Source organism: Bos taurus, chromosome 13 (assembly GCF_002263795.3).
Source record: "Bos taurus isolate L1 Dominette 01449 registration number 42190680 breed Hereford chromosome 13, ARS-UCD2.0, whole genome shotgun sequence".
In the NCBI taxonomy this organism is placed as follows: domain Eukaryota; kingdom Metazoa; phylum Chordata; class Mammalia; order Artiodactyla; family Bovidae; genus Bos; species Bos taurus.
In genome coordinates this window covers 52,027,467-52,051,258 of record NC_037340.1, presented here as the reverse complement: position 1 = coordinate 52,051,258, position 23,792 = coordinate 52,027,467, and the positions used below count along the sequence as shown (strand labels likewise).

General features: G+C 49.5%; 3 protein-coding genes across 9 annotated transcripts in view; all 3 read right to left on the bottom strand.

Annotated features, from left to right (window-relative positions):
* The window catches only part of UBOX5 (U-box domain containing 5), a 47,831-nt gene extending 36,429 nt beyond the window's left edge, over positions 1–11,402 (bottom strand). Inside the window, 2 exon segments of the mRNA NM_001075669.1 lie at positions 9,526–9,633; positions 11,327–11,402. The gene's annotated coding sequence lies outside the window, so the exon portion shown is untranslated.
* On the bottom strand, positions 1,247–11,402 carry FASTKD5 (FAST kinase domains 5). The gene is given in 3 exon segments (NM_001206420.1): positions 1,247–3,966; positions 9,526–9,633; positions 11,327–11,402. A coding segment is annotated over 1 exon segment (2,442 nt). The 5' UTR covers positions 3,930–3,966; positions 9,526–9,633; positions 11,327–11,402; the 3' UTR covers positions 1,247–1,487.
* Positions 11,403–12,067: 665 nt separating this feature from the next.
* LZTS3 (leucine zipper tumor suppressor family member 3) lies at positions 12,068–22,944 on the bottom strand. Of its 7 annotated transcripts, none has more exons than XM_059892536.1 (5): positions 22,838–22,944; positions 18,314–18,470; positions 17,248–17,718; positions 16,045–16,911; positions 13,148–15,710 (listed from the first exon to the last, which is right to left on the bottom strand). In XM_059892536.1, exons 2-5 carry the CDS (start codon positions 18,383–18,385, stop codon positions 15,012–15,014), a joined length of 2,109 nt encoding a protein of 702 aa, XP_059748519.1. In that variant the 5' UTR covers positions 18,386–18,470; positions 22,838–22,944; the 3' UTR covers positions 13,148–15,011. The 7 variants fall into 7 exon arrangements, with proteins under 7 accessions (NP_001178129.1, XP_059748519.1, XP_059748520.1 ...); XM_059892537.1 differs by lacking the exon at positions 22,838–22,944 and adding an exon at positions 18,746–19,499; XM_025000514.2 differs by lacking the exon at positions 22,838–22,944 and adding an exon at positions 18,746–19,498 and having other exon boundaries at positions 18,251–18,470.
* Positions 22,945–23,792: the final 848 nt, after the last annotated feature.

Genomic DNA, 23,792 nt, shown 5'->3' with positions numbered 1-23,792 from the left:
TAATTAGCAAGTTGTGGTCTTTTCCCCCTCCCAAACATCTCTGAAATTTAAACTTTCCATTCTCATAATTTTGGCCTTCATCATTTCTCATATGAGCTCTTGCACACATTTGTGAAATATTCTCCTTATCTCACACATCCCCACCCCTCAATCTAGTTCTGTCCTGCTTTTCCCCTAACATTTCTAAAACATGGATCTGTCCAAATACTCCCTGACTTAGGACCCTTCAGAGGCACTCCAGCCCCTGTAAACCCAGGCTCTTTAGCAAGGTCATAGGCTTTTGTTACCCAGGTATTCTTTTTCTCTCTCTAGCCCCACCCTCTCCCTTCCTTCTACACCCAACTCTCCAGCAACGACCAACCATTCTTAATTCCCTGATTACTCACTGAACATTATTATGTACCAGGACCCACTGTCCTAGGCACTGGAGATAAATTCTAGACAAAGTTAACTCAAGGGCCTACTTTCCAACAGGGAAATCAACAAATAAAGAAAGAATAATTTGTTAATGCTGAATGCAATGGGGAAAACACCTGAAGGTGACAAGGCATGATCAAAGGCCAGTGGGGTAGTTTTAGCTAGCATGGATGGGGAAGTGACCTTTGAGGGGAAACCTAAGTAACAGTGGGAGGAGTCCATTTTAAAAGTTTTCACAGACCGCATTTATAAAAATTATTTGTATTAAGTTTCTCACATATATCCATTCTTCTTATGTCTGTGGCTCTAATACAAACCTCAATCTCCCTAGACTTCCTATTATGGGAGTAATACATTTCCTTCTTGTTGGAGCTGCTTGTCATGAAAAACATTCTTCTACCTGGTCATCAGATTTGGGAACCACTGGCCCAAAAGGCACTCATATAATTCTACTCTCCTAGGTCCAATTTTAGGAAGAAAATATCCCTCGGAAAGGGGTTAGGGAGAATTATGCAAGAGAAGTAGAAATGCAGAAGAGGGAGCTAAGGGGAAGATATTAAGCTAATTCTGAAGTGGCTCTTTAAAACAGGAACCAACCAAATCTAAAGGAAAATGAAAAGGACTTTAATTCTAGGGGGTGTGAAGAAAACATGCGTGGGGGAAAAACGATGATGTACAAGATAAGCTGTAGAAGATTCTTACTTTAAAACAAAACATAAGAAAACCATTTTTTAAGAATTAGCTTTAGACAATGCCTGACTATACTTTTATCCTAAAAATTCAAAGCAATCATGAGATGAGGCTAGTAAACAGAAAGGAAAATAAGGAGTTTTTTGATTTTAAGATGTTTATTATTTACTTGTACAAATTAGCAACGTACACAACTGGACTAAGTTATAATTAATTCACAGTAATGTACACTAGCTTCTGTCTGCCACAGACAGGGTACAACTTAATCTCAACAGATGATTTTATTACCAAATCTACATTCTGGCTTTTGCAACTGTTTCACAATACCTGGTACAGTGCATGTCTACAGCATTAATGAGTAGAAATGACCCTGAAGGCCCTCAGAGAGCAGAGGTGAACACCTTCTCATGGAGAAATGCCAGTTTTTCTAAGCGAGTTCGTTTCAGTAGTGGGAGCCATTCCCAGTGAGATAACTCCACCACTCGGTACCCAAGTTGATTCAGCTGCCGCCTCTTCATATTATGCAGTCCGAGCAGATCCCTGGAACCATAGCAATACTGGTTCCTGTTTGTCAACTGAATAGCCAGCTTCACTTGTGGGGCCTGCAAGCAGGTCGCGGGGGATAGGTCAGCCATCTCTATGGCCCCCAATCTGTCTACCTTATTGCAAAGGGAACTTCCCACAGGTTTAGCCGTCTCCTCTAATTTCAAGGGCTGCTGCCCATTGTCTGACTCAATTTCCCCCTGGGAATGCCCTTTTGATTTCCCTTTTAGTAGCTGATTCATCAAATCATCGGTAAGGCTGACTCCCACATGCTTAAGCCTTAACTTGGCTACATCTTCAATTGGTATGGCTTCTCTGTTAAATGGTAATGGCTTCATGTTAACATCAAGCTGAACCTCTAAATCAGAAGATCGGGTATGAGGCAAAATCATATGGTGTTTGACATACTGGGGACCACCCAACATGGTCTCAAGTAAAAAGAGAGCTTCTAGGAATTCAGGTTTTGAGTTCATATCCTTCCTTGCTAAATTCCATAGCATTTCTGACCCCTCTTGCTGAAGCTGAGAACTAAGACGATTGCCTCTGTAATCTGGACATTCAATGCCAACTGTACCATCAAGAGTATACAGCTCCTTGGTGACCTCAAACTTACTTCTCTCCTGAGCTAACCTGACAAACCCTGGACTCAAAGCGAAATCTATGAGCTCTACTGGAAAGTACTCAGAAAATGCCAGGCCCAGCAAGCACGTGAGCAGGTGTTCTGGGTATCGATTGAACTCAAGCATCTTTCTGTGAATCTCATTTATCAGGCTAGAATAAAACTCTTCTGCATTGGGTGGCTTATAATTCAGAGTTCCAAATGACCACAGAATCTTGGCAACATCTTTACTTCGACAGTATGCTACCCTAGGAGGCAAAGAAGCAGCCACAGCATTCATTACCCTTTCATCCAGGAAGCGTAATGCCGAGCAGGCAAGAGTCAGGTGCATGACACCCTGAACTCCCAGGGAAGGAATTCGCTGAGGAGCAATCTGTCCAAATTGCTTCATGAAATTTACGTGATCCACATGAGTGAAACGGAACATTTTAAGAATATTCACTAAGGCATAACTACTCAGATGCTGCATGTCAGCACAAGCCAGATCTCCAAATTTCCGCATGACAAATTCAGAGAGACTACTACTCGACTTAAAAAACCCCAAACAGATTGTACCAATCTCTTCTAAATTGATCAAATCTATATACTTGAGGATCAATGATTCTAGTTTTTGCATTAGATCCTGGGGTGCCTGACGACTTTCACCTATAATATAAATTAAGTGAATCAGCTGGGACAAGGATAGATCTTTCCAGTGCAAATTAAGATAACTAAAAAAGATCTTTAAAAACCGAGGTACTCTGTGTCCCAAGTACCGCCAGAGGTCAGCCACCAAGAGAAGTTGATCCAGACTCATTTCCCATACCTTATGGCAAAAGTGTGTTTCAAACACATCTAGCATTGAATGGGAATGAGGAATTCCTAAACTGACAAAAGCTTTCAAAATATTGATCAGATCTGGGGCATCAAAGAGATGTATGTTTTTCACACTCAGCTGGCAGAGCAGAGCAAAGCTGGTACTGGACAGCAAAACAGGATGTTGCTCTGCAGGCAAAGAACTCAGCTTACAGAAATAGTCAACAATAATTTGAGGCTGGAGATTATCTTGATAAACGGTGACTTTGTGCAAAATTAGTTCACCTTCTGAAACTGACAGAGGTTGACAAGTCTCAGATCTGTTATAGCTGTGAAGCTGATATTCTGGTCTTAGCTGGAGGAAAACTCGAGGGTCTTCAAGGGAATCAAAAGTTTCTATATCCTCTTCATCAATTTTCATGGCCCTGGGTGAGTGCAGGTTCAATGTGCTGGCCTTAGAGGCAGAAGCCCTGCTGAATTCCAAACCTGGGAGGGTACTGCCGGTTGTCAGAAGCCTCCAAGAAGCAGAGGTGTTACAAATGTTAACTTTTCTGGCAAGACAGCAGAGGCTGTTTTCTGGAGAGTCCTGTCCTTTGTGCCACATGTAGCTTCTCATATTCCACCATGCCATACTTTGGGTTGCACTGTAGGTAAAAGGACTGCAAAATGTCCAATATCTTATAGGTTTTAACAGCTGGAGAATGGCTGCCATTCTGGTGTCAGTACTGATCATTCTAGCAGTCAGAGCACAGTCCTCACATGTCTGACCAAGTAATTTCTTGTTTATATGGTTCTTGATTAGAGCTGGTTGGGAAGGTGTTCCACACAAAGTGCCTGGAAATCTTCGGCATATCACAAGAGCCATGGATCACAAATGACTGGGCCAGAATTGGTGCCAGATACTGAAAAAAGGGTAGATGAAGAATAAGTGGCTTCCACCTATCTTAATACTAAAATTTACACACTATAAGACATGGATTAAAACTATACCACTGTCCACTCAAGTAAGTTCAATGTTAGTGAATGCCCAAACCACAAGACAGCATACATCAAGGAAAAACCCCATGTACCCTGCATAAAGGCACAGGAGAACCCCAAACCTAGGGTACCATTGAGCAGTTCTTTGGACTGCTCCTCAGTTTAAATTTCCTCTGTCCTCTGGCCAGACTTTCTTTACAGTTAGAGGCAGCTGTTGCACTAAAATCCAACAGGAATGAGGAAAGTAGATTTCCAAAAAGAAAGCTAAGAACAGAAATAAGCAATCTATTCCACCTCTTTGATATCAGCACAATTATACCCACAATAACCCCCCACCCCATTCCTCCTTTTGATTACAGAATTCAGTTGTTTTAATGCTACTTCTGTACCTTGTAGAAGATGCCTAATCTCCTCTCAAGGCCTACAAGAGTCTGAATCACTATCGCAGAGCAGTCACTGACTTGGGAAGTAAACTTGAAAACTCACTCACAAGGAATGAAATAGTACCATTTATAGAGATGTGGATAGACCTAGAGACAGTCCAGGTGAAGTCAGAAACAGAAAAACAAATGTCATGTAATATCACTTATATGTGAAATCCAGAAAAATGGTACATACAGATGGGCTTATTTGCAAAGGAAAAACAGAGATACAGACGTAGAAAAATTTATGGATACCAAGGTGGGGGGAGTGGGAGATGGAAAGAATTGGGGGACTGGGAGTGAAATATATACAATATTATGTATAAAATAGATAACTAATGAAAATCTACTGTATAGCACAGGGAACTCTACTCAATGCTCTGTGGTGACCTAAATAGGAAGGAAAACTAAAAAAGAGGGGATATATGTATACTGATTCACTTTGCTGTACAGCAGAAACTAACACAACACTGTAAAGCAACTATACTCCAATAAAAATCAAAAAGAAAAATTCAGCTACTCCAAATACCCCCCCACCCCTAAAAAAAAAGCAACCCCGAAAAACTCAAGCACTTTGGTGGGGGAGGGTAGAAGGCCTAGGCCCTGCTCACCGTCAATTCATGGGTGAGACACAAAGAGCATTTCCAAGCTGGGCTCAGGGAATACCAATTCATGCAACTGCCCTGCTGACAACAAGGGGAGCAGCAGAGCTTTCCTCTGGAGGAGGCATATTAGCAATGCTTCCAGTGAGTCAGGTGTTGATTATTCTGCCTGAGAGCAGCACAAGTTCTACTTTTCTTCTACAGCAGAAACCATGACAGGCTATGAAAATGACTCTGCCATACTCTTGCTTTCAATGCTTACTGTCTCTCCTTCTGCTTGAGAAATGCCAAGGCCTCACAAGCAAAACTCAGGGAGCCCTAAGATGCCAAGATATGGACCAGACACAGCTCATGATGCAGAAAATCCCATGAAGGTTCTGAAGGTGCCAGAATGATTTTCTGAAATGCCTAAGCAACTCCCCTGTCAGTCCCTTCCTTCCGGAGCCCATAGCATAAGAAACAGAGGACTGCAGGGCAGGTTAGAGGCTTTTTTCAAGTAGCCCAGCCACACAGGCTTCTCTGGATGGCAGGAAGGTATGCTCCTAATTTCTTTGTGAACCAAAACAGAATTCTTTCACACCAAATCTTTATACACTTAGTTCCATACTGTGGCCTGTGCACCATTCTCCCACCAAGTTTCAATCTGTGGGTCCAGATGCTATAGATCCAGTGTTAGCAAACTATGGCCCAGAGCCCAAATCCAGCCCTCATCTGTTTTTGTAAGTAAAGTTTTAACATTGCCAGGCTATTTGTTAAATGCTTTAAATGCTGTCTATGGAGGCATTCTCACTACAAGAGCAGAGTTGAGTAATTCTAGCAGAGAATATATGGCTTGCAAAGCATAAAATATTTACTATCTGGCCCTTTACAGAAAAAGTTTGCTATAGACCATTAGCTTACTCCTATGAATGCAAATGGCCAACTTTTTAAAAATTAGAAGACATCAGGAAAATAGTACTGAAGTGATTTTTTTTTCTTTAACATTTGATACTTAAAGATGATACTTTTTTTCTTTAACAGATGATACTTAAAGATTTATGCCTCAAAACGGAATCTCAATTAACACTGCACCTCAGGTATGGTGGGAACAAAGGAGAAACCAAGTAATGGAACTCTTTAGTTGACAGAACAAGGCTTTTAAGAGTACCTGTTTTGGAACCTGTTGTGGACACGACTGAGCAACTGAACTGAAGTGAACTGAACTGAATCTAAATTTAGGTCAGCGCAACGTCCAACCAAAGCAATTGTTCAAAGTCCTCCTTCTCATCTTGAGAACTAGATCTGAAGAAATAACTTTCATAAAAAGACAAATTTTTTTTTTATAATAACAAAAAAACTGAAAATCCATGTCTTTTCAGAAGGAGTAACCTGGTTTACAGAATAAGCGTGTGTCAGGCATCAACACATGGAAAGATTTATACAAATAGTCGGTGGAACAAACAGAACAAGTGACATCACTTAAAATACACCTATATAAAAGGAAAGTATATAGCTGTTAGGAGACTTTCTGCTACACCTTTGACAAATTAACTTTTTCTCCTTTTTAGTAGGATTAAAACTGTTAAATAGAAGAATACATAGATTAATTTAACAAATACTTTTATAACTAATACAACTTTAAAAGCACATTATTTAAGTAACTTCAATTAATATCATCTAAGATTACTTAATGAGATTAGTGTATGTGGTCCTGAAATGAAGAACCATTTCTTGCATCATCAATGCTTGACTGGTATAGATCCAGTGTTTTGAATTATGTGGCTCTTTCTGATTTGCAAAAATACAGGTTAAGGGACTTTCCTGGTGGTCCAATGATTAAGACCCCATGCTTCCAATGCAGGAGTTGCATGTTGGATCCCTGGTCTGGGAACTAGGATCCCACAAGAACAAGAGCCACAACTGTTTTAGGGTCTCTACTGTGCCAAGCCCTCTGAATAAGCAGTTTCATCTGCATCAGTTCCAATTCTTACCTTTTTGCAAGGTAGGTTTTTATATCTCCATATTGTTGATAAGGAAAAAGAGTCTTCACAAGATTAAGAAACCTGATGAAGATTACACAGCTAAGGGACAAAATGGGGTTTGACATCAAAGATTATCTGATTCCAAATCCCACATTGTTAGTGTATTGGAGAGACAAAATGGGAGGTCAGATTTCAGACAGGAGGGTGGGGGCAGGGGGAGCAAATAATGTATAGGGTTTCCAGGTGCCAGGAAGCTGGAGTGTTAGAACTGGAGGGTTAGGTAAGCTCAAAAGCCCCTCATACCTTTAACAGTCTAAGATCCTAGCTATCACTAGTAATTACTACTTATAAAAAGAACAAAAAGAAGACATCAAAGACAAAAATCTACATGAAGGAATGAGTTTACAAGATGCCCCAGTATCAAGGTAAGGAGAATTATCATAATTGAAGATGTGAAAGTTGGCAAGAGAGATATGGAATCCGGAATTTACAGTTCAACATGGAAGGGAAGTAAAGAGAAACCCCAGGAATAATGATAAAGATTCCAGGACTACAGCTGTGAACAGACACAAAGAGCAACTAGTTTATGCTAGAAGAGATGAATATTACACAGGAGAGGAGACTGACATTTCTGATGGATAATCTGAGGATAAACAAGTAATTTGTTTAGTCACTAAGTTGTTGTGTCCGACTCTTTTGCAACCCCATGGACTGTAGCCAGACAGACTCCTCTGTCCATGGGATTTCCCAGCTAAGAACATGGGAGTGGGTTGCCATTTCCTTCTCCAGGGGATCTTCCCAACCCAGGGATCGAACCCACGGCTCCTACATTGGCAGATGACTTCTTTACTGCTGAGCCAATAAGTAATAGGTAGATGGAAAACCAAGCCAGTAAGAGCAACAAAAATTATTAACTCCAAACAATACAAAAAAGTTGTACAAGAATTGTTATATTATACTCCTTGCTCAGCTGTAAATAATATTTACATAATCTTACTAACATAAACCTTGAATATCCGTTTAAACAAAAATTTTGAGCAAACTATACTGGGAGGTTAAAGGGAGGGGAAAAAGAGGGAAACTGAACAGTAATACAAGAGACCTAGAGCATCCAAGTCCATAACAAAGAAGTCAAAAGATTTTATGGACATAGAGATGTTCTAGAAATCAAGAAATAGAAATACAAATGTTATTTATTTAGAGTACACCAATGAATACCAAAAGAAACAAACAAATAGTTGAAAAGTGTCTCTGGAGAACAAAAATGGAGTTAATACTTAGTGTTATAAGATCTGTCAAACTATTTGTCTTTTTTTTTTTTTGCCACGCCATGCAGCTTATGAAATCTTAGTTCCTGAACCAGGGATTGAACCTGCGGTGTGGGCAGTGAAAGCTCCAAGTCCTAACCACAGTGCCACCAAGGAATTTAACTATATAAGCCATGCACACATATAACTTTGAAAAAATTAAATTTACAAAAAGGATGTTCTAACAAGAAACTGTTCTTCAAGAAGACAACCAGTGAATAGATAAAGTAACCTAAATACTCAAGAAAAAGGTTGAAAAGTTATTTTCAGTACAAGCACTTCCTACTGTCTGTAGAACTTCTCTATGGATGCCCAGTAATGAACGATGACAAACTAATCTTAGAGCCATGCAGACACAAACTGCAAATGGCAAACAGTTAGCTACTCACTTTTCTGCCATGCAACTTTTAGCAGAGACACTATATCTGCTGCTGCTAAGTCGCTTCAGTCATGTCCGACTCTGTGAGACCCCATTGATGGCAGCTCACGAGGCCCCCCCCAGTCCCTGGGATTCTCCAGACAAGAACACTGGAGTGGGTTGCCATTTCCTTCTCCAATGCAGGAAAGTGAAAAGTGAAAGTGAAGTCGCTCAGTCGTGTCAGACTTTGCGACCCCATGGACTGCAGCCTACCAGGCTCCTCCGTCCATGGGATTTTCTAGGCAAGAGTACTGGAGTGGGGTCCCATCGCCTTCTCCTACACTATATCTGCGTATACAGAAATGAAATACAACCACTTTAGAAGATAAGTAATGAGTAGTGTAGAGAAGAAAAGGGAAGAAACACAAGGAAGATATAGAATGAATAAAGCAGAAGAGTGGGGAGAAAAGGCACTACAAAGAAAAAGAGGCCAGGATGTTTTGCCTAGAGACAAACACAGAGGAGAGTTAGTTCCTCCTTATTTAAGGGTTCCCAAAGAATCCATAAGAAAGCTGGAAAGAGAACACTAAGAGATGCCCAACTGGTTAACTCCTCATGTCTCCTCTAAAGGTTCAAATTTATGTGACATCATTTCACAAAGTCCCTTTCCTAGCGTAAATGCCCCAAGGATACTCCCCTCCCCATCTCCTCTTTAGGGGTCCTAAAGAACCAGAGTGGAGCCTTAGACACCACTGGACCAACCACGGCTGTTCTGAAAGACACTGCCCAAACCACCCTGAATGATGTGATTTCACAAGAGCGAGAAATCTTACCTTTCCACCTTCCAGGTACAGGTCTGAGCAAGGCCGAATAGCTTCGTTTTAAACTACAGTCCAGAAGTTAGAGGAGGGGAGCCAGGCGGAGGAAGGCAGCCATGCTAACTGTAGATTAAGTATATGACACCCTCAGCATATTCAATTTACCAGATACCAGATCTCAATTCTGATTTGATTCTTTTGCTAGAAAAACTTAACCCACTTATGTCCTGATAAAATTCTAAAATTACCACAAATAAAGGGATACTTCAAACTCCACTTTCGTCTTATCAAATAATGTGTTGAGTAGTCCTGAGAATTAAAAAAACAAAAAACTGATTTTCTCTCAGCGCTGGAGTCTACGAGAGGATTGACAAAATCCCAACAGGTAAAGTATCTGCATCCACAATCATGTGAAAACATTTCCAAACAAACAGTTCAAGTACCTATCACTTTTAGGACAACCAAATATTTGATTTTATCGGTTTTCCTATATTTGCAAGACTGCATAGTATGGTATTTCAGAAAAGTGAAGGGGAAACATCAGAATTCTTTGGTATCAAAGTTGACTTATTTGCATGCCAAACAATAAGGCCTTACTGGGGACCTGAAAATATAAACTTATGAATGGGGAAGAAAACCATACTGACAAATTAAATTAGGCCTGTATAACAGCCAAATGCCTTGCTTTTTCAGTTGTATTATGTAGCATGGAGTTTTTCAACTTTATTCTGGTCTACCAGGCAGTAGCAAATTCATCCCAGAGCTTGCCTAAGGCCATTCAGAGCACTGAGTCACAAAATCTAGGCGACTCACAGAATGTGAGTAAAGCACAGAAAACATAAATTCAGATTCCAGCAGCAACAAATGACTAAAGCACAGAGGTTATAGTGCTCCAACTCCACAGGATGAAGAACCTCCAGGAGTCTGCTCTAAGTGGGTAATGAAGCATCACCTGAGGAGGCCTATGAATATAACTGGTATGGAGAGGCCCCAAAGCTCCCAGAGTTAGCAGAGAAGAGCTGTGTCATGGTTTGTACAGAAAGAAAAATGGCAATTATTTTTCTTATCCCCAGACATAAAAAAACGGAGGGAGATACCCATAATATCCTTAGGCTTGTGTAACCAGAAACTATCTGTTTAAAAAAAAAAGGCGGGGGGAGGGTATATATCTCGTATTGCTATTTACTGAAGACTCAACCTGTCCCAGGTACTAAGCAAATACCGCAGGGCCTTGCTACTAAAAGTGCAGCCTGTGGAGGAACAGCATCAACCTCACCTGGAAAATGGTGAGAAACGCAGAATCTCGGGTCCCACCCCAGACTTACAGACTCCAAATCTCCAAATTTCCAGGTGAATCGCATACATTGAAGTGGGATAAGAGGAGCGGCAAAATATTTCATTACGTTCTCACAAAAGCCCTGTGAAACAAGTACTGTTATTCGTCTCACAGAGGAAAAATCAAGGTATAAGTAAGAAGTGGTAGTGGTAGTCGTTTAGACCTGTCCGACTCTTTGCGACCCCATGGACTGTAGCCTGCTAGGCTCCTCTGTCTATGTAATTCTCTAGGCAAAAATACTGAAGTGGGTTGTCAATCTCTTCTCCAGGGGATCTTCCAGACCCAGGGATTGAACCCGGATCTCCTACATTGCAGGCAGATTCTTTACCATCTGATCCATAAGCCGCTTACCAAAGGCCACAGGACTCCAGGTATCCGAGGTTCTCCCTAGAGCTGGGCCTGGGGAGCTCAGGCCTGGAAGCGCGGCCCAACTCGGCAGGGAGCGCCGCCACGGCCTCCTCCCCGGCCGCCGTCACTCACCTGAGCTTGGCGAGTGCGGGCGACGCAACAGCACTCGCCACTCTCGCAGGCTGCGGAACCACGAAGACTCCTCCGGCTTCACCCTGGCCTCACAGCCCCCACTTCCGGTGAGCTGCCCGCTACTTCCGGTTGCTGATCGAGTGACGGGTGCGGCCGAGGCTCAAAAGACTCTGTCAGCGTTTTCCAAGGACGTTTTTCCACGGGAAGACGTCACTGCGGAGCCAGGACCTGCGGAGGGAAAACCCCGCAGTGGACGGATCGCTGTGGAAGTCACTGAATAGCCTAGATACAGGTTCGAATCTCAAACCGCTACTCAGGGTTCTATGGCCTTGGCGAAGTCCTGTAAATTCTCTAAGCCAGATTTCTCGTCTGCACAGAGTGCTCTCAGGAGGAGAGTTAGTGATGGATAGACGAACCTGTTAGGAGAAATGGATTTGAAGAGCTGGTTGAGGCGGCCAGAGCTTTGGCAGATGAGCCAGGGTGATCTTCCACCTCCTCAAGTAGCGGGGCTCCCACCTGAGTGAGTATGGGCAATTAGGCAGGGAAGAGACTCTCGGGACTTCCAGGAGGACTTGGCAGCAGACGGCCCTTACTTTGAGGCACTGGAGATTGCTGATTAGGGTGGTCACACCTCGTCGGTGCCTTAAAGGGCTGTGAGGGGGACCTGAGGAATGGTGCTCCCTCCAGGGCACCATCTTGACAGGTAAACAAAATCAATGTAAGGAGGACACTTCACTGCGAGTGGCAAGCCTGGCATCCCAACTCCTGAGCTCTGTGGAGCGCACTGTTTGCCTCAGGGTGCGCATTTGAGGCCCTAGACCACTGACACCCCTTCTCAGAGAATGTTCTCTCACTGAAGCCAGATCACTGAGTTGCTGATTATGACCATCCTTGCCAGCAGAACCGAGAACGAGCCTAGGAGATGAAATAAACCGTAATTTCTCCTCAGCAGCTGTGACAACCCGTTCCTCTTTGCCAAATACTCAACTTCTCAGCCTCCCTTGAAGTGGGAAGAGCATCCGATTCAGTTCCAGCCCACAAAATTTAAAGGGATGAAAAAAAATTTTTAAGGGAGGGATGGTGGGAAGTTTCTGGGAAAGCATTTACTTTTTTGATAAAGTGCTGCTGCCTCAGTCAATTCACAGAACTGTGACTGCAGCCTTGTGGCATGGAGAGAACAACATGCAAAGGATGGGAGGAGGATGAAAAGTCTAGGTCCTTGATGAACCCAACATCTCTGACACTTAGAGCATACTTATGTCCAGACTGTATCAGGTGAAGAAAAATAAACCACTCTTTGGGGTCCTGTAAATCAGGTTGTGTTACTTGTGGCAGAGTACATTCTTAATTGAGGAGCTTTGTGAGCCTAACCAAAGGAATTATAAACATGCTTGAAGCACTTGAAGCACACGTGGGTCCCTTCTGTTTTTGGAGCCACACCACTAATTACAAACTGATTTTTAGCCTTCATATCTATATGTTCTGCCCTCACACGTGGGCTAATCAGGATGCTCCAGACTGTCCTGCATCACCTTCCTTCTGACCAACAGTCTAGTATCCAAGTTCTGAGCTGGAACTAGCTGGAAACCCTTTTGGCAACAGTCTGAACTGAAGAGAAAGCCCCTTCAGGCAGAAAAGTGGGAGCACTACTCTTCCTGGACAACATGGAGGAGATTGGTCTTTGATCCAACCTCCTGGCATGGCCCAGTGAGCACCTCCGGTCTCATGTCTCCTCTGGAGTGTTTATTCCAGCTTTGCCCTCCACACTCCCCTCACCCAGCCTCACCTCCCACACCTGCAGACACAAGCATGCCAAAAAAGTGCCACTCAAGAGGCTTTCTCCATTTTATTTCTTTGGGAAAAGAAAACGAAGTCTTTCCATCACATATGGTAGAGATATATATTTATATATATTTATATATAATTTCTTTTGTGGTTGTTAATCCCAAAGCTGAGTCTGTTCATTTTTTTTCTACTTTTTAATTTTTTTTCATACTAATGCCTCCTCTTCCTCCTGCCCCTCTGGCCCAGGCCCAGGTTCTGGGGCTGGTGCAATGAAGGGTGAGTGGAATGGGCAGTGATTGCCAGGACAGCCCCCCACCCAGCTCAGAGAACTGGTAAGGGGCACCAGAAGGGGCTGTGCAGAACAGAGGCCACAAGGGCACTCCTGTTTGTGTGTGGGGTGCACAGCTCGTTAAACAGTCACCAGTCATGAGAGGAGGCTGGTCAGGGGTCGGGGGATTGCTCACAGTAGTTGCCAGCTCCCTCCAGCCTGCCCCACAAACCCAGTCTTGGGGGTGGGAAGGAGAGAGTTAAAAGAAAAATACAAGGGCCGAGGGCCAAACCTCCTCCGATTTTTATTGCTGGTGTGTTAGAAATTTGCCTTTCCCTTCTTACTTTGGGAGATGGACTCTAAGAGGGCCCCCAGAGGAGGAAGTGACTGGCTGCCCCAACCCCCACTAATGGCCATGCCAGGACTACCCTGGGCAAACACTGGGCTACCTCAGGCCTCTTGGACCCAGGGGTCAGTGATTCTCTCAGTTCAGCCTTGCTCTTCAAGAGCAATCATAGTTACCCCCCCACCCCCCAAAACAAGGGCCTTGGGCTCAGGCTTGGGCCCAAAGGAGCTAGGAAGTGGGCAGTGCACCAAAGATCAAGCAGAGTTTTCTACTGGAAGAAAAGGTGAGGTTTAGGGGAAGAGGTGGCCTAGGACAATGATGTTCTGAGCATGAAAGCAGTAGGCTGAGCACGAAAGCAGAAGGTGGCTGAGGGAATCAAGTGGGAAGACATAGGAAGACATCACAGACACTCATAGGACCTCAGAAACTCGATGAGGGGAGTGCCTGAGAGGCAGGTGGCACTTAATAACTGTAGTTAGAGCTGGATAGTGGCCCTGGGTGTGGGGTCAGCCAAGCAAATGGGGCTGTTGTCCTACAGGATCCTGGTCAGAGGGGTGAGGGTAGAGCTAAGAAGCCTCCAGGTGACCCTTTCCAAGAACAGGACAGCAGATCTTCCCTGGGTACCAAGCCTCCAGCCTCAGCCCTTACCTCCTCCAACATACACATACAGACACACACTCAGGACTAGCCCAGGCTGTAGACCTTGGCAGGGAGGGGCTAGGCAGGTAGCCCTCTCAACAGCAGGCAGGCCATCTGCTCCCACGTGTCCTGCCAATCTGCCCAGGGAGGGAGAAGAGTGCAGGAAAGAGGGAGGCCAGGAGCCCAGTGTCAGCTTTGGCAGACCCCACACAGTCCCCCTCAGGCTACATGGCCTAGGAGATTGGTACAGAGAGCATCTCTGGACACAGGGTGGCCGACAATAGCAGCCCAGACCCACCAAGGGGCTGGGCACCTCATGGCTCTGCAAGGCCTGCCACCTCTCCAACAAGGGAGCGCCAAGAAAAGGAGCCCAAGTTCCCCTGCTGCCTGGACCCTCAGCCCGTCACTCTGCCCTCCCCCTATTTCCTCCTTGGGAGGAGGGTTGAGTGGGCTGCCTAGTGGGGCAGTGGTAGAGCTGGGAGGCACCCAGTGAGGGGAGGGGAGGGGCCTGGTCACAGCTGCTTTGAGAACCTCTTTGGTCTGGGGATTCAGGGGACATGGGGAAAAGAGATGGCAGGGAAGAGGATACTGGGGACTCTGGCCTTTGACTGGGTATTTGTCAAAAGGCCACATGCCCAGGTAGGGGACTATATTTCTGTGGACTCGATGCGCTCAAGGCGGGAAGGGGTCCAGGCTTTCTTCTCCTCCCCATGTTGGGGTGTAGGTGTGCTGGCACCTCCCGCAGCCCCTCGCTCTCGCAGCCGGCGCTCCAGCTGCTGGTTCCGCTGGTACATCTCCACATAACTCAGCTGCAGCTGCTTCTGGTACTCGATGACCTTCTCCTTCTCCTCCAGCCACACTCGGCGCTCCTCTGCAAAGCTGGCACCCTGGCGCTCCCGGGCTCGCCGCTCAGCTGCCAGCTCAGCCTGCAGCCGCCCCACCTCCCGCCGCAGGGCCCTCGTCCCACTCTCCCCACCAGTATCCGCCTCCCCATCCAAGGAAACCAAGGAAGCGGCAGCAGCCACCCCAGCCTGACGGCGCATCTTAGCCTCATCGCTCTCGCAGGTGGCCAGTGCATCCTGTGGCTCAGCCGGGTCCACTGGGGTCAGCGCCGGCTTGAGGCAGGCAGAGGGCAGCTCTCCCTCACCCAGCTCCAGGCTGGCCTGTTTGCTGCTGAAGGAGTCCCTCAGGCTGAGCAGCTGCTCCTCCTTCTCCCGCAGGGAGGCCCGGCCCTCCCGCAGCTGTGAGCGCAACCCAACAATCTCACTCAGCTTCTGGGACACGTCCGCCTGCGAGTCCTTCAGCTGCTGCTTCAGAAGGGAAATCTCCCCAGCCTTCTGGCATACCTGGCAGGGGCAGATGAGAAGAGAAGTCAGGGGGAAAGCAGAACTCTGCTTACCCCTACTCTAGCCCCCATATCCAGCCCCAGGGCATCAAGCTGCCCCAGGGCTCAGGGTCAGCTCATCACGGCAGAAATGACAATGCAGGGTCCCCTCCTCAGACTCGGGATGACATGGCTAATCTCACAGGGCCTGGGACTGCTCTGGTCCTCACAGACACTGCCAACTGATGCGGCCGCAATCTTCACTCCCCTTGTGATAATTGTGGGCTGCTACTCTGGTTTTCTCCAGAGAGACAGAAGAAGGGGACACAGGGAGATGCCCACGCCCCAGTCTGCACCTCCCACTTAGTTTCCTCCATCCGGGGCAGGAAGTCGGCCTGTTCCTTCTGGCAGGCGGCAACCTTGTCCTCAAGCTCTTCCCGCTGCCGCATCAGCCGGGCTGCCTCCTCCTGTAGCTGCTTCTTGTCCTGCTGCAGCCGCAGCACCTGTAGCTGCAGGCCTTGCTGGGCACGCTGGGCGCGCCGGGCCACCTGCTGCAGCTTGCCACTGCAGCCCTGCCGCAGCTCAGCCAGCTCACGCTCCCAGGCCTTCTGACGCTCCTCCAGCACCTGAGCCACCGCCGCCTCGCTCTGCTCCAGGCTACGCCGCAGAGCTGCCACCTCCTGCTCCTTCTCCCACAGCCGCTCCTCTAGCTCCTGGATCAGAGCACTGGGCGAAGGTGGTGAGCAGGCCGTAAATGGCAGGCCTCCTCCTCCACCCTCCCCTGATCCCAGGTGACCTGGTCGCCCCATGGATGAGGATGACCCACTCTTGCTGGAGGCCCGCCCACTGTCGGACGTTGCCAGGTCCTGGTAGCCCGACCCACCACCACTGCTGCCACCACCACTGCCACTACCATAGCTGGCAGTGCCAATGCGGTTGATGTGGCTGGTGGAGGCACTGAGGGGTGCCAGGTGCTGGCTATAGCTGGAACTGTAGGTGGGCAGGCTTGTGAGTGAGTTCCGGCCTGAGTCTGAGAGGCCGCTCCCACCCCCGCCCGCTGGGGTCATGGTCCGAGACTTGTCCAGTCCACCCTTGAGGCCACCAGGGCCCTGTCGTCCCTCAGGGGTCCCGTTGGTCTGTGGGGGACACAAGTTCTGCATGGAGTGGAAGTTCTTGGGTACAACAGGCTTGAAGGCCGAAGGCCGAACTAGCGGCTCTGAGCACTGCACAAAAGCAAGGAAGAGGGAGTAGGCATCAGGATGGGGCCTTAGCCTTGGCCCCAGTCTTTCCCTCTGATCTAGACTTGTCCAGCCCCACCTCCACCCCCACTGGACCTCCATCCTGGGAGTCTCTCATGGCTGGAGTCTTACCTTATGTTCACCACCTGCCCCCCTCACAGCCAATTCTCCACCCAAGGCCCACCAGCTGGACTTGACCCCCAAGGCTCCCCAATCCACCTTCTATCTCAGTCCCTAAAGCTCAAAAACATCCAAGAAGGCCCGCTTCACCCTCTTCTCTGTGTTGCCACCTATCCCCAGAAAATGGCCGTGAGGACTGACCTGGTCTAGCTTGCCAGAGGCGGCCAGGAGCTTGGGCGGGTGGCTGGGCTCACGATATTGTGGTGGGGCCTTATCACTGCCGCCACTGCTGCTGCTGCCGCCGCTGCTGCCCACCACATTGCCGCAGACATCCGTGTGGTCGCTGCCCCGTAGCTCGCCATTGAGGTAGAGTGAATTGGCGAGAGCCTTGTCCTCTGAGGGGTAGCGGCCTGGCCTCTCCCTGCTGACCCCACTGCTACGGGGACCAGGGAAACTGCCCTGGTTGCCCCCACCCCCCGTGCGGGTGCCCACACTTTTCATGGCAAACTCCTGGGTGTGGGCCACTCCACTGCCCACACTGCCCATGGCCAGGCGAGGGTCTGGGGGTCCGAGCTCAGAGGGCCGAGGGGCGAAGGCCAGGAGAGGATCTCGCCCTGGGTCAGCACGCACAGGCAGTGTCTCCAGCTTCGCCATGACTAAGCCAGGGGGGCACTGTGGGCACAAGTAGGAAAGCAGAGAGAGATCAGTCCCACCCCCACTCCCACCACCCCATCCAAGCCTGACCCAGCACCAGCTGAACCTGCCTTTCAGTGTCTCCTTCCTTATAGTGGGCCCAGGAGTCCCCAAACAGTCAAGGTAAAGGAATGGGGCTGGGGAAATAAGGACAACTTGGTAATAGGGGCTGCCCGTTGTACACCTGACAAAGCCCAACCCCTAGGGACCATACACCTACCCTCCTCCCTTTGCTATCTATACTCAGTATTCCACTCTTCAACTCCCACCTCAGACCCAGCTTCATCGTGGGTCTGCCCCCCAGACTCAGTGACCCACCGACCCCCAATTCTTCACTGCAACCTCAGAACTCAGCTATCCTTTACTCTGGGTCTGGACTCCTATATCCCAATCTCATGGGCTGGGAAGGGGACAGCAGTACCTGCATTCAATAGGGGACCTCAGAACTTAAGGGAGGGAAACCCACCCCTATCCAAAAATTGTGGATGGGAGTCCTTCCCGGTCCCCTAACCTAGGGTGTTGCAGTCAAGGACAGAAGTGGAGGCTCACTACCGGCGCAGGATCCTCTCCTTGCCTCTCCAAGGGGGTGGGGGGCCGATGGGGCCTCAAGCCTGGGACCCTCCGAGGCCCGGTCTGCAGGGGCCATGTGCCTCACTCTCGCAGCTCGGCACGAACCAGCTACGCGACTTTGGACCGGCCGACTGAGCCATCCCGGACTGCAGTTTTCTCCTCTGCGAAATGGGAGGAATGGAGGACCTACCTCGCAGAGCTGCCGCGTGCCAGGAACCCCAGGGCAGCGGGAGCGGGACAGGACGGAGGTATTGGGGGTAGGGTGGGCGGTAGCTGCCTGGGCGGCGCGCATCTGGGCCACCTAGGACATGCACCACCCCTCGCGGACGGCCGGGGACCGCGGTTGCAGCGTGTAGCAGGGGGCCCTTCCAGAGGTCTTCCCAACTTGCACGCATGGGGGTCTGGCACGAGAGGTTCCCCTCCCCATGGTCAGTACCTCGGCAGAGGCCCCGGGGCTGGTTGAAGCCGGGGCAGAGGACGCAGCGCTGGCTGCGGAGGACGCCTGCCGTACCTCCCTCCTGGCCTGCGGTTCCCACAGGTGGGCGGGGGCAGGGGCGGAGCCTCGGCGCCCAACGGCGCCCAGGATTCCGCGCCTGCAGAACCCCTCCAAGAATTCACTGCCTTCGGGAAGACTTCCTGGATTACTCCCCTCCCCCGCTCCTTGTGGACCTTGACCCTGCTCAGTTCACCGAGAATTCCTCGGAGCCCTTCAGTGGGCGTGCGTCCCCCTCCCCCAAGGCTGGCCCACAGCAGAGCCTCGGGTTACCTGTGCTCTGGAAGGCCCTGTTTCCTGGTTCCTTTGTCTCAAGTCCGTACCAAAGGAACACCTGCCCCAGAAAGCCTCATATTCAGCCGGACTGGGGCTGCAGGCAGTGCCGGCCGCGAGCAGACGCTCATACAAGTGCCAAAAATGGCAGGGGGCGCCCTTCAGTCCTTTAAACCCTGTCTTCCTTGTCTGCTAAGATGAAGGGGTACAGGTGGCAGTCCTGGGCCCCTTGAGTGCTGTTTCAAACTGTCTTCTACCCAGATGCCCACTTCTAATGCTGTGTTGAGGCTATCGGGTCCCAGACCAGGGGAACCAAACAAAACTCTTTGCCTTTCAGGTGTCTTCTGGCCACGCCTGGAATTACAGCCCGAAGTCGTTGGAAAACTCCCACAAACCAGTCAGCACCACTTTTGTAAAATTCCATTCTATCAGCATCTCTGCCTCCCCCCCCCGCCGCCCCCCCCCCCACCAGGTGTGGAGAACAGGCATTTACCACCTTCTTTCCTTAAGCTAACCGGTTCCACACGTCCCACAAAGCTGAAACATAGAGTAAGGCAAGAGAGGGTCCAATTGAAGTGCAAGTGCAGGTGAAAGTGAGTGCCTACTTTCATCTGGTGCCCTAGGTGCTGCTGCCAAAATCTTGATGCTCTGCTCACCGATAATGAACAGAAATATGGAGATATAATATCCCCCTCCCAGCCTAAACATGACTCCCTTCTCTTGCCATCTCTGGAAGGAGCAGCTGGGGAGTCAAAAGGGTGAAGGCTGGGTGTTCTGAGGCTTAGAAACAGTGGGACGATCTGGTCAGGGAGGAAGAACTGACTAAACATCATACAGATGGGGTCCGGGGGTGGGGCAAGGGAGGTGTCTGGACTGGGACACCAGGATGGGTATGACACCCTTAACATGACAGGAGAATGTGTGGGGAAAGGGGTGCTTTTTTGTTTTTGAAAATGGGTGCTTTGAGGAAGACCAGAGAAAGATATCTCTCAGGTATCAGATAGAAAGAGAGACTTAGATCATGAGCGTTCAAGCGTGATGTGGGTGGGGTCCAGCATGGAGCTCCAGTGGCAGAGCCCCTGAAGCCTGGGTGGAGAAGTGAGAGCAGGAAGAAGACCAGAAGGCAGGCCCTGAAGACCAAGATGGAGTATGCTTCAAGAAGGTAAGGGCACTCCTGGAGTTAACAAAGGGGCTTATTCGTAAAATTGGGATTGGAGAGGGTGCCCTGAATTTGGCAGATGGAAACATCACTGGTGCCTATGAGAGAATGATTTTGGGAAAGTGGTGCAAAGCAGAACCAGACTGCAGGAGTGGGGGGAGGTGGGGGTCTGGAGGGAAAGAGTTCCCTTCTCTTTTGAGAAGGCAGTAATTTAAGGTGGTTTGGAATCCAAGGGCTCTTTTCTAATTTTAGAATTTAACATGGTAGAAACCTGAGTGTGGTTATATGCTAAAAGAAGGTGTCAATAGTGAGATGAGAAAACTAGGCAAGGGGGTTCCACCAGAAGCCTGGGTGTGGGCAGGAGCAAACCTCAGGTCATGAAAGTGAGAGGATAATGTTTAGGAAGGTGCTTTGCAAACTGTAAGGTGCAGTACAAATATGCAATACTACCTTCCCTGAGATCCAGGAAAGGAGACTCTGACCATAGATTGGGGCTGATCATATGCCACCCTGCCCTATGGTTTCCCTGGATTGTGTGTGGTCCCCTGAAGGCCTGGGTGCCCAGAGTCCTGGATGGATGGAAATGAGGTCCCAAAACTGTTTCCTGAGCCTCCTATCCTTGTGGTCTTTCTCTGGGAATCATTGACCACCAACCCACTGCAACCCTCCTTGGAGCCTCACTCCTTGAAGAGCTTATTATAATTCTAACCTATTACTGTCAACCCCATGCAAGTGTTCTCTGCCCCTTGCCTCTCCCAAGCTCAGACTGCTGCAACTTCTTTCTACAAACCTCCAGCAGGGACTGGCAAGACAAGGAAGGGTATATATCTCCCTGATAGGCAGAAACTGAGTCCAGAGGAAGGGTTTGAGTTTCATTTGTGGGTCAGGGTCCTAAACTAGCCCAGGTAGCTGAGTATGGTCTGCAAAGACAACCTCATGGCATTAGCTCAACAACCTGGGATGACAGCCTGTTGCCTGAGTCTGCCTCTATTTCTGTCCTATCCACCCTTAGTGCCTGGGACATTACACAAAGAATTAGCGGTCACGAAGGGGGCAAATAGACTATACCTGGGAGTTAGATGGGCAGGTCCTTCCATCCTATAGTGACCACCCAGCCCCTCCACATGTGTGTCCCTCCCAAAGCTAGTAAACTATACCTTTCCCTTGGGGTCTCAGAGCCCCAAGCTCAGCCCATTCACCCCCTAAAGATCTTAACAGCCCCTCCTGCTAGCATCCTTGCTGGGGGCTTCTCACTGCTCTTTCTTGTTCTGCACTCCCTCCCCTGTGCAGCTACTAAGAGACTCTTTATAAAGGACAAAGCCAATCTTGTCCATGCTTTGCCCAAATTTTTTTGCACCAGGTGCAATATAGACACTTACGGAGGTATCAGCTCCAAGTGGAAATCCCAGTTCAACTGATTAGGGGTGGAACTGCATGCAGATTATTCCACTTTGAGTTCTCACACCTACCTTACAGGAATCTTAAGAAGTGAATGTATTATGGGTAGATGCCTGGCATTCCTCTCAGCCCTCAGAACCACAGCTTGCAGCAGGGCCCCCAAGGACTCTCCTGCTGTTCATCCTATTTCCCTTGACCTGAGTCCCTCTCCACACTACACAAAATCTCTTCACAGCTCTCTGTGCCCATTCTGCACCCTTTAAAAACCAACCCAAATACTGCCTCCCAGGACAGCATCCCTGATCTACCCAGGGGGAGGGCTCCTGGAGCACTTGGTTCAGGCCACTCCAGGGAAATTTCATTCTGGGGCTGGCCTGTGGGTGCCCCCAGGAGGGGAACAGGCCACAGAATCTTGGGGTCTCTGTGCACTGATTCAGAGGAGATGCAGAGAGAATGCATGTGGGAGAATGCTAGTTATAAGCAATGCAAAGAGGCAATGAATCCCTTTAGGAAAATCAGGATGGGCTTCCAGGAAGGATTGAGGGAGAAAATGTATCAGGGGCACTATGGGGCTTTGGGGGAGGGGGTGCAGAGGTCTCCAGAACTTCTTGGTTGGGATGTGTGAGGGGAGATTCATCTTCTCTTGGCGACAAAGGGGGAAGGGGCTGATCCCCTAGATCCTGGCTCTGATAAATCCCGTGTTTCAGGACTGAGGGGGCTGACAGCGCCCCCCCCGACACACACACCCCGATCACACACGCGCGCACACACGAGCCTCCCACACGGGAGTGGGGGGTGGTGGTAGGGGGAGGGTGTTCGCCCCCACGGCCCGCAGCGCCAAAAGATAGAGACCCCAGTCACAGGCCATCCCGAAGAGGTGTCCGGGGGGATCTCTGCGGTGGGAGAAATCCCTCCTGCACCTCCTGGAGCTCCTCACCAACGCGTGTGGCCCAGGGGGGCGGGGCGCAGAGGGAAGAGGTGACATAATCCGGGCCGCACCCCCTCCGGCCGCCACCTTCCCCCAGGCCCTGCGAAGCATCCATGACATCATCGGCCTCATCTCCACTCCCTTCATCCCTGGGATCCCAGCAGTGGGACGCTCCCCCTCCCCAGCTCCGGGTCCGACCGAAAGAGCCTCGCGGTGTAGCGGGCAAGGCGAAAGGTCGGAGTCGAGAGGGGCGCCGCGGTGGGTCTGCCTCACTTACTCGCTGCCTCAGGGTCCGGCGCGGGGTCTTCGGAGCTGGCGCCGCCGGCCCGGCTCGCTGGCGCGGCCAGAAGCCCGCCCGGCGGGGCGCGAGGCGCGGGCCCGGCTGCGCTCCGCGCCCCTCCCGCTCCCCGCCCGGGCCCCGCCCACCCGCGGCTGCGGCAAACGCAGGTCCGCCCTCCAGCCACGCCCCCCAAGCTCGCCAATCCCTGGGCTGAGGCGGGGCCCAGTGCCTTAACCCCTTTATCGCTGCGCCCAGGCCCGCGCGTGGGACACCTCTAGTTCACCCACCCGCCTTCGGGGCGCTCTGAGCCGGCCCCGAGCCCTCTGCACACTCCGTGTTAACCCTCTATACTCTTGGGCTCAGCCCCCGTCTCTCCTCTTAAATCCAATAGGACAGACCCTTCTTGAACCCCACATCTTTGGCTACAAGGAGCAACTCCTCTGACTTGGGGAAGGGGCTCTAGATGCAGAGCTCCGCGCCCTATTCCTCTCTCGCTCCGGCTCTTCGGGTCGCGGCTTCCCAGCCGACACCTAGAGACCTTACTACTAGTCTGCAAGGTGGGGGCGGGGCGAGCCATCAGGGGTGGATACGACACCGCCCTTGGAAGACCGGCTCAGGCGCGGGGAGAAGTGGGCGGGCATTTGTAAGGTTTTGAGGGTCCTTGACTCCTTCCATCAGCAATCGGAGCCGGTTTGAAACTTGATTCTCACGGAGGATCACCGTCATAGAGGGAAGGGAGGGCGACCAGGTAAAAGACGTACATTACAACTGAGCAGGGTTTGACTGTTTCATCCTGTGGCCCGAACCTGGCAAGATGCTTTGGCCCTTCATAGTGAGAGGGAAAAAGGCGGTTGTGTCTGATATGGAATACCAGCTTCGCACACGGTTGCCAGGTCTGTGAGAGAGGTGCTCATTCCGCCCCAGGTGGCCCAGGAGGATTGCCGGGAAGAAG

Excerpts from the sequence above, each read along its gene's own strand:
- LZTS3 (XM_059892536.1), bottom strand. The coding sequence starts at position 18,385 with ATGGCCCCTGCAGACCGGGCCTCGGAGGGTCCCAGGCTTGAGGCCCCA. Across the intron at positions 17,719-18,313 it reads CCCCCCACCCCCTTGGAGAG|TGCCCCCCTGGCTTAGTCAT; the intron begins GCAAGGAGAGGA and ends TTGTGCCCACAG. Across the intron at positions 16,912-17,247 it reads CCTCTGGCAAGCTAGACCAG|TGCTCAGAGCCGCTAGTTCG; the intron begins GTCAGTCCTCAC and ends GCTTTTGTGCAG.